The sequence below is a fragment of the Ostrea edulis genome, chromosome 9 (assembly GCF_947568905.1).
Source record: "Ostrea edulis chromosome 9, xbOstEdul1.1, whole genome shotgun sequence".
Classification (NCBI taxonomy): Eukaryota; Metazoa; Mollusca; class Bivalvia; order Ostreida; family Ostreidae; genus Ostrea; species Ostrea edulis.
Window position 1 is genome coordinate 74,275,916 of NC_079172.1, and position 10,209 is coordinate 74,286,124.

Genomic DNA, 10,209 nt, shown 5'->3' on the forward strand with positions numbered 1-10,209 from the left:
TATTCTGTCAGTTGCTGTGGTGCGGAACACAAATCTCCATGTTGGTGTAGATTTTGCTGCCTCCCCGTGACATTAACCCTCCTCTTTGTTTGATGCCTTTTCTCTCATTTGCTGTACTGCAGGACACAAATTGCCATATTAGTGTAGATTTTGTTGCTTCTCTCTCTGACTTTAACCCTTTTCTTCAAAGGCAAGGGGCCTCCGTGGCCGAGTGGTTAGAGCATCGCGGTCAAAATCACACAGCCTCTCACCTCTGTCGGCGCGAGTTCGAATCCCGCTCGCGCCAGTAAGTGAGAAAGTTTTCCAGTTTACTTCTGGAAGGTCGGTGGTCTCTTCCCAGGTACATTGTATCTGGGTTCTCTCTTCTACCAATAAAAACTGGGCACCACCAGATAACTGAAAAATTATCGAGTGTGGCGGAAAACATCAATCAATCAATCAAAGGCATTTAATCCCAAATTTTCATCTGTTGATGTAGTATACACTGTAAGTAATTTTGCCGTGCCAACCAACTAATCAAAAAATCCATTCGGCCTCTCTGTCCAACAAACCAAATTTAAGACTGATTCTATGTAACTATCAAAATTCAGTGGCCACGGTATGTCACAGATTTTTATGAAACTTTGTGTGTAACAATATTATGATAGATATAAAACAAAAAGGACATGCAAAGGTTTGACTTAGCAACGGTTGCCATGGAAACCGATCCTCTAACAACAGCTGGACAAAATATGCACATGTATGTTATATTTTGAATAATCAAAAATTAAACGCTATTGTTTATAAAAACAACAATTGTAAAAATTATTTTGAGCTAGGTTCTAGCTTTTAGAATTTTTTTTGTATTTATTTAATCCTTGAAAACAATAGAAATAATTATTTTTATGATGTATAAGGGTTTGATATATGTAATTTTTAGAGAGGGATAAAATATATTTGCCCAGTCATTTGGTGTAAACTAACATGCTAGTAAAATGTATTGAATCTTACTTTAAAAAAGTACAGAAACACATTTGTGGAGAAACCAAAGGTAAACACATAAACCAGTAGTTTCCTCTGGTGCACAAACCAAAATACACCAGAAAGAGTTATTGCCCTTTGTAACACTCTCTTGTATTGGAGATATGAACAGCCTTCATTTGTTTTCAGTATGGCAGGAGGTGGAAATTGAGTTTTTATTCAATTTGTTCTTCAGAAGTTTATCAATATCAGATGCTCTTTGTTCACTTAATTCACTACCACGATCTTTATCTTCAATTGTGCTAAAGGATTCCGGTTTATTTCATGGAATACAAATCCGTTTGATCTTTGCCATAGTCACCGGACTCTAGCATCCAATCGTCTACGTATTCGTAGAAAAAGTAAATGTTGTGGAATTAAAACGCTTTATTGCATCACATCCGACTTAAAAAAAAATGACCAGGGAAACAGAAGGCTGACAGACATATTCATAGAAAATATGAAAAAGCCCTACCTGTTGCCGTGTTGGAACTTGTATTGACGTAAGTATTCTATTTGATTTAGAATCCAAATTCTAAAGTAAAGGCTGAATAAAATGTATCAGAAAATTTGGCTTTTAGTAAACATATGAGAACCCCAATTTATTTTATACTGCCAGCCAGGCTAGTCAGTTATAGTGGTATACATGTAGACTGAACATTGTAAGTAGTCCTGTCATTTACTGCATGGGTGTACAATATAGAATACTAGTTAAGTATGTCCCCAACCTAACATTAACTCAGGGAGTTTCCTATCACATTTACACAGAGTTCAGGATCTGTAAAAATTGGGGAATACTTATAAAATCATGTTTCATGTGGAAATTTTCAAAAGGACTAGGCTTAATTTATGTAATACTAAGTGATGACCCCCCCTCTCTCTCTCTCTCTCTCTCTCTCTCTCTCTCTCTCTCTCTCTCTCTGACTGTCAAGTTTACAATAAAAACAAACATGTGAATGCCTGTGTGCATTCTAGATAAAGATTGTTAAAATCATATATATTGGTGAGCCAGGCTACTTTCAAGTTTGTTTACCTGTGGTAACTCCCACTAATATGTGATGGTTCTAATCTACAGAAGAAATCACACAAATACTATTATGATTTTAAGTTTTCTCATATCTGTAATTATGAACTTTAGGACACTTGATTTGGAAAAATTAAATCATGAAAAATTGATGATTTTGAATTGGGTCCTGTAACTGGGCCCTCAAATTTTAGTACATGTAGGTCCTGTCAACTGAAGTAAATCAAAAAATATTAAATGTAAATTGTAAATATTCAAATACTTTTGAATTCTTACTTTTTCATCCAATAATCACATATTTTGGCCAAAGTACATGACCACTATTTTATGTAATTAATGTGTGCTTTTCTGTGTTTCAGCTGTATGAGCATCATACTGTGCAAATCACCTAAAGATGGAGTTGACCAAGTTGCTGACTTTGAGGAGGTAAATATTCAGCATTAATACATACACATTGAATACATAATTTGAAATTCAAATTTGAATCCCAGTATTATAAATCCTAAAACAAATTAATAGATGTGGGGAATGTGGTACATTGGGTTTAGTTTCTTGGTTATAGAGCCTGCATGGAAACTGAATTCTCTAGAATAATCACAGGAGACCATCCATTTTTTATGTGACATGATGACTTGAAACGTTTTCATCACAACTTCCTAAAAAAAATTTATTACTTCACTTAATTAGCATACTCAAAAAGACTAGTTGTTTTGTTGTCAATGACGCACATATATATGTACACATGTGTATGAGCTCAGTATCATTTGTAAAAATGATTAATTCTAATTAGGTCAATGTTGAGAATCACTCAAGTGACCTACATGTTGCTATTTGTGTGCGTCAGTCATCATAAGACGTTAATTGAACATTAATATTTTTTCTTGATAACCACCCTTCCAATTCTTTTCAAACTTCTTTTAAGCATCTTTGGGACAAGGGGAATTAACATAGATTGTAAATCTAAGGACTCTGGATTGACGGTACTTTTAAAAATGCTCTATACCAAAATTGAGAATTTTGTTTTAGAACCAGGGTTTGATTTCTTCAATTTTATGGAGAAAACTTTTTCAGATATACACTTCGTTGAATTGTAGAGTTGGGGAAGGGGAGGGGGGTTGGGTTATAAGTGTATTTGACATTTATTTGTGTCCAAATTATGCAATTAATACTGAGGATTTCAGTAGTAGTCTGTTTTTAAAACAACAGACACCTAGAATTAAGAGCACAATGAAAGCATACATATGATAAGGAGGGAGGGGGGTGACTTCATAATAATGCCTGAAAATTCTTAACAATTAAATTTTAACAAAAATTTTACACTAGAGATGCCAATTCAAGATAATTAACATGCTTTGTTTATTGGCATCTGGTGTACATTTAGCAACAAGTAGTGTTGTTCATTGTGAAACGATAAATTGATAATGTACATGTATGTGTTGGTTGTACATGTGTTTTAGGCATATCTTATTGCATGTTTTGTTGTGTTTGGTTGTTGAAAATATTGATAGAAATTAATAATGAACAATTGCTGATATACTAAGGACATCATGATTCTGATCTAAAGAAATTGAGGACTAGTTAATATTTACATACTTTGTTACATCATGACCATACATTGCTTGCAAGAAAAACACACATGGGCCTGATCAGGATATGGGGCTCACGGCGGGTGTGACCGGTCAACAGGTGATGCTTACTCCTCCTAGGCACCTGATCCCACCTCTGGTGTGTCCAGGGGTCCGTGTTTGCCCAACTATCTATTTTGTATTGCTTGTAGGAGTTATGAGATTGATCACTGTTCGTTATCTTCACCTTGCATACATGTAATCGGTAACTAAGACATTTTGTTCAGTTATACTGTTTTCAAGTCATTACACTTAATTCTTCGAAAAATTCCTTAACTGGCAATTGATTGCAATCAGAAATTGCAAATTTTTTATTTATTCCTTACTTGACACCATCGAATGACAGTAATGTGATGCGCGCTCCCTGTAATCAGGGGGAAATAACTCGTATAGCATTGTGAAAAATGTAGCTCATTGATTATATTCATATACGTTTGAAATATTTTATGGTTATACAAGATTTTTTACAATAACTATTGAAAAAGACTCGAACACATTTTATGTTCATGTTATGCATAAATCTTATTAAATCATTGACTCCGCAAAATATTATGACATCACAGGAGGGTGGAACTACCTTAAATAAAGCTGAATGCTTATGAAGGAAAAACAGAAAGAGGTACCAAAATTGCGAATTTCGAAAACACAGGGTTGTGAATGTGGGTCCAAAAGAGTCATATAGTGTATAACATGGATTTCGTAGCCCTTAGAGCTATAGTGATACTTTGAATTTTTTTTAAATTTGATTAATACTCAGGTAACCAATAAGGTTTGTGGACATCTTGTTAATTTATGAATATTAACACTATTAATAGCTCTTCAATACAGCATAAACACATGTATACAAACTGTATCAAAACATAACATCCTTTAGGCCAATTCAACTTAATTAGTAAGACTATCATCCTGGGTCACCAAAAAGTATGGGGCAGACTGTGGGAAGATTTTATTTTTTAATTTTTATTTTCTAAGAAATATATTGATGACAAACAAGTTTTTGTCAACAGAAGTGCATAATTTAATGCCAGATATATAAATCTATGTTATTTCACAGATGATTTTTGAGGGGCGGGTGGGCGGGCATGATAATCTATCAACTAAGTAATTAATTAAGTGGTAAAATTACTATTCTAGCATCATGAATGATCTTGTACATGTAAATTAAATTTAATCAAATTGAATTAGGTGTGTACTGTATGAAAATGTGAAAAATAAGATGAACTTTTCAATATTTGTTGAACACATTTTTTAGAACTTGAAGAGCAGAAGATGCATTCCATGACTCTTATGTGATATAGAAGACAAAGAAGAGCTCTTGAGAATGGAAAAAAAAACTGCGAGTTTTACAGTCAATGAACACACCTCACGACACAAGTCCATCCTGATTCAGTAAACTGTTCTTCTAAGGAAACACCATGACTTAGTTAAGATCAAGTTTTGGTGTCAGAAGACTAATGTAACTAAAACATTGCAAAATTAACCTGCAAGTGTCTTATGTGAGCCTACTGAATAAGGATTCATTACTGAACAGTTGAAGGAAAATCACTATTATAATGATTTTTAAAAAAAGATGATTGTGTTGTTTGGATAACATTGTGATCCATGTTTGTTGAATAAACAACTTTGCAAAAATGAGTTGTTCTGTGTTAATATTATAAATTTACTAATTACTGGTATGTCAACATAGATTACAGTAACACTGAACAAACTTCAATAAATTTTAAAGTTTCATGCAGTTTCTGCAGCAGAAAATGACACCTATTGATTTTCTGGTCCAAAGGTCACCAGGTGCAATACAATACTCTGTACAATTGATGTCTGACCAGTTTCTTCAGAACCCTTTGATTGATAGTGATATTTCATACAGGGGTTGGTCACTGGTAGTATATGACCCCCATTGATTTTCAGGTCAAAAGATTAAAAATGGCAGAGGCCTCCGTGGCCAAGTGGTTGGAGCATAGCGTTCAAAATGACACGGCCTCAGTCGGCGCGGGTTCGAATCCCGCTCGCGCTGGTATTAAGTGAGAAAGTTTCCCAATTTACTTTCGGAAGGTCGGTCGTCTCTTCCCAGGTGCATTGTATCTGGGTTCTCACTTTCACCAATAAACACTGGGCACCATCAGAAAACTGAAAAATTGTTGAGTGTGGCGGAAAATATCAATAAATCAATCAATTAAAAATGACTAGGTGCAATGTAGCTACATGTAGTACTCTATGCAATGGTGTATCTTGGGCCTGTTGTTCAATTATGATATTTCATATGTTGGTTGGTTATGAATAGTAGATGACCCTAATGATTTCCAGGTCAAAGGTCAACAAATACAAGGCAGTACAATGAACAATTTATTGGTATCTACCCAATACCTTGAGAAGACTTTTTATAGTTATTGATAATAGTTTACATGACAATACAGTACATGTAACATAGCTCGTTTATGGAAATAATTGCAAAATCTTCTTGGTGTTTGGGGAGGGGGGTGGGGTGGGGGTGGGGTTCTACTGGATTTCAGTTTATGTTTACATGGTTTTTTTTAATCACTCTAACTAATTTTTATTAATATGTTAAACTTCTCCATGTTTATTTTTGAAATATCAATTGCTCATATTGTTCATTTTAACTGAAAATGGTGTAGGTTGTATTATTTATCATTAGTATGAATATTTGGCAAAATGCCCAAATCTACAGTTTTCGCACTACAATAGATCAATTGTACTACGTTTCACCATTAATCTTTTTATATAAATTAGGAGTCTTTGATATGGACACCCTTTGATGACAGTTGATTATGCTGTATGTATTTTCCAAATTATCTAAATTCATCAATGAAATCCAACAAAAAATCCCGTTTTGGCAAAATACCAAAATCTACAGTTTTCGCACTACAATAGATCTATTGCACTACGTTTCACCATTAATCTTTTTATATACATTAAGAGTCTTTGATATGGACATCCTTTGATGACAGTTGATTATGCTGTATGTATTTTCCAAATTATCTAAATTCATCAACGAAATCCAACAAAAAAATCCCGTTTTGGCAAAATGCCCAAATCTACAGTTTTCATGCTACAATAGATCTATTACACTACGTTTCACCATTTATCTTTTTATATACATTAAGAGTCTTTGATATGGACATCCTTTGATGACAGTTGATTATGCTGTATGTATTTTCCAAATTATCTAAATTCATCAATGAAATCCAACAAAAAATCCCGTTTTGGCAAAATGCCCAAATCTACAGTTTTCGTGCTACAATAGATCTATTGCACTACCTTTCACCATTAATCTTTTTATATATATTAAGAGTCTTTGATATGGACATCCTTTGATGACAGTTGATTATGCTGTATGTATTTTCCAAATTATCTAAATTCATCAATGAAATCCAACAAAAAATAACTTTTTGGCAAAGTGCCAAATTATAGTACATTGGTACAGCGGTCAGTAACACACTCTTTACCATAGGTGGATATAGATATCATAAATAAGGAGGGAATTTTATTGGGAATCGAGATTTATGGAGAAAATTAGTTGTCTTTTTCAATTTTTTATATACCACAAGGACAAAACATGGGCAAAACGGGTTGAATTTTGCAGTTCAATTAGCCCTCATAGACTGCTGTCGGTTTCCATGGCAACGGATGGTAGAAATTTGGTGGTGGGGTTGAAATTATGTAAGATGGTGCAAGTAAAGTTAATACTGTGAAAATCAAAGGAATCTGTGACATTGAGTGGCCAGACCCTATCTGATTTCTTTGATTTTTACATAGAATTGATCTTAAAAGCCATTTATGCCTTTTGGCCATTTGTCAATGGCTAACAACTGTCTGATTCATTGTCTAACATTAAAGGGTCTGTTATATTTTACTCAGAACCAAATGAGAAATTGCAAGCTATAGAAATGAATAGCATCATGGTATTGGCTTTTGTCAAAATCTGATGACAGTCTTCTTGATAGGTAAATCATTCAGGACAAAAGAAATGTTTCAGAATTTGAAATTGAATGCTGATCCGCTGCGGACAGCAGGGAGACAAGCGAATCCTTTTAGCAGCTCAGGGATCCACATTCACTTTTCATCTCACTTGCCCTCTGGGCAAGTATTAAACTCAAAGTTTTACTTGTCCGAATGAAAAACTTAGTTGTCTGAAATATTGCAAACTCTAAAAAGCCTGTCAACCAGTAATTCTAATCATCTTTTGATTATCTCTCTCTGTCATTTGGTGATACAGTACGGTCTAGTAAAATGGGCCTTTGCTATAACCTGACAATTTGTTAAAGAAAACAACACTACATGAAGTTGGGTTTTGCTTTCTAATATTTTAATATATTCATCAAGCTTAACAATTATTATAATCACATTTTCTACTAAAAATATCACTTGCCCCATCAGGCAAGTGTTTATTGAGTTTCACTCGTCCGATCTGGGTTTTCACTTGCCTCGGGCAATCGGACAACTGTTAATGTCGATCCCTGCAGCTTGTGTGATGAGCTTTTGGATATTGTTTCTATGACTGCTGAACCCTGATATGTTGCTTTTATTAAACATCGAAATTTGATTTATTTAGATTGAAGAGGAGTTGAAAGAATCCGTGATAAGATGGGAGGCAGATAATGGTCGACCCTTTCTTGTGGAGGGTGTGGCTTTGGATGAGTATGTACAGAGACAGTGGATAGCTTATGAGGAGCAGAAAGTCAAGGAAAAGGAACAAAGGGTATGATTGTTGTCAGTGGTCAAGCCAGCCACAAGAACAAAGGGTAACAATTATTGTCAATGGTCAAGCCAGTCGCAAGAATAAAGGGTATAAATATTGTCAGTGGTCAGACCAGCCGCAAGAACAAAGGGTATAAATATTGTCAATGGTCAAGCCAGTCGCAAGAATAAAGGGTATCAAATATTGTCAGTGGTCAGACCAGCCGCAAGAACAAAGGATATCAAATATTGTCGGTGGTCAAGCCGGCCGCAAGAGCAAGAACAAAAGGTATAAATATTGTCAGTGGTCAGGCCAGCTGCAACTCTTGTATAATTATCATGTGATAGAAGCATCTCTTTACTGAAGAATCAGTAAAATATATAAATTGTGACCTCGGTTGTCATTTTGAATGGAACTTGTAAAATTGCTTCATGTTTTTAATTCTCAAGCGAGATTAGATTGTAGAATCTTGTAAATGAAATTAACATTTTCACTATAAAACTTGCATCATCCATCTCTAAATGGATGGCACAATCAAGGAGGGGAATGTTTAAAAGAAATGTCATTAACTTTAATGTTAATAATGTTGCATTGTGTTTTTCTCTCTCTGTTCTGTAGCACAAAGCCAAGGCTCGTCTTATGGAAGAGGAAATGATTTATGGCAGCAAGCCATCCACTCCTGCCAAGAAAAGGTTCCTAACTACTCCCACAAAGACCCCATCTAAACTGAGGAAGGTCGGTATTGCAAATCTCACTTCCTATCACGTATATATGTTTATCAGATTGAGACTAAAGGTAAATTGAACTACATCAGGAATGTAACTTTCCCCATTTTGAGCAAGGGGAGATAATTCTTAAATGTGTAGATAAGATATTTTTGATGTGTTTATTTTACATTTTGGTAAAGGGCCAATTGCTCCTTCTAAATATCCATTTACAACATTGCAGTTTGAATTTAGCGTCAATTTGACTTTAAAAAAAAAAAAAGGCATAAAACCAAATTAAGACAACATAGAAATGATGCTTTGATGTAATTTTTGGTATTTTGATTTAAAATTGCTTCTTTTGGAAAACATTGGATATAAACTACAAACTTTACATTTATACCATAGGCTTGTCTCTCTAACTCAGTAATTTGATAGAATTTTTTTTTTTTTCCCAAAAGCTTTGCTCTGTTTTCTTTTTAAAAAAATGTTCACGAAATTAATCTCTTGCTAAATTGAAGAAGAGTTTCGAAATCTTGTCAATTTTGTTGTACATGTATGTACTTTTGATAACTGTAAATATTAGAGACATATTATTTGAAACTGTAAACTGTTGAACACAATCTCCTTCAGGATATGAAAGGAATTTTGTATTTTTTGGGAGGGGGGGGGGGGGGCAATCTAATTAAAATTAGATGTTAGGTTAGCTCAAATACTCGCTACACAAACATCTAACAACATCCCATAGATGGTCACGCCAGAGGACAAATTTACATGAAAAAATAACCAATCGCTACAAAGACAGAAGTGTCATTGGCATCCAATGAGAATCCTCATTATATACTGTATTTGGTTACTTATTAAAGATGGTGACTGATGAAGAAATGGAAGCGATTAAAACCGATTTGAAGATATTTGATCTCGGGGCTTTGATAATTGAACAAGAACAGATATACTTGAATGTCCTCTTCGTTAAAGTATGCATGAAAAGATCACCTAATGTCGCCAAAGTTTAAAATTTAAACACAAACATGCAATAAAGAAGTCATGATCGTGGGTGCCGCCAGGTTTTTTTTTCCTTACATAAATAATGCATGGAATTGTGGGATAATATCCTATCGATATGAAGCGAGAAATTTGATTGGTAGTTGCAATTTTGAC

At 34.4% G+C, this 10,209-nt stretch overlaps 1 protein-coding gene and 1 long non-coding RNA gene across 11 annotated transcripts in view; both read left to right on the top strand.

The window, feature by feature from the left end:
* The window catches only part of LOC125658617 (protein regulator of cytokinesis 1-like), a 53,643-nt gene that overhangs the window by 22,646 nt on the left and 20,788 nt on the right, over positions 1–10,209 (top strand). For all 9 annotated transcript variants that reach the window (XM_048889925.2, XM_056150603.1, XM_056150607.1 and 6 more), the window contains exons 9-10: positions 8,219–8,365; positions 8,963–9,079. In XM_048889925.2, the coding sequence (XP_048745882.2) occupies positions 8,219–8,365; positions 8,963–9,079 (264 nt within the window). The remainder of the gene's footprint in view (positions 1–8,218; positions 8,366–8,962; positions 9,080–10,209) is intronic.
* Positions 748–5,280, top strand: LOC130050460 (uncharacterized). Of its 2 annotated transcripts, XR_008798902.1 has the most exons (3): positions 748–1,502; positions 2,383–2,449; positions 4,901–5,280. It is a non-coding gene; the product is annotated as an uncharacterized LOC130050460 (long non-coding RNA). The 2 variants fall into 2 exon arrangements; XR_008798903.1 differs by lacking the exon at positions 748–1,502 and having other exon boundaries at positions 2,216–2,449.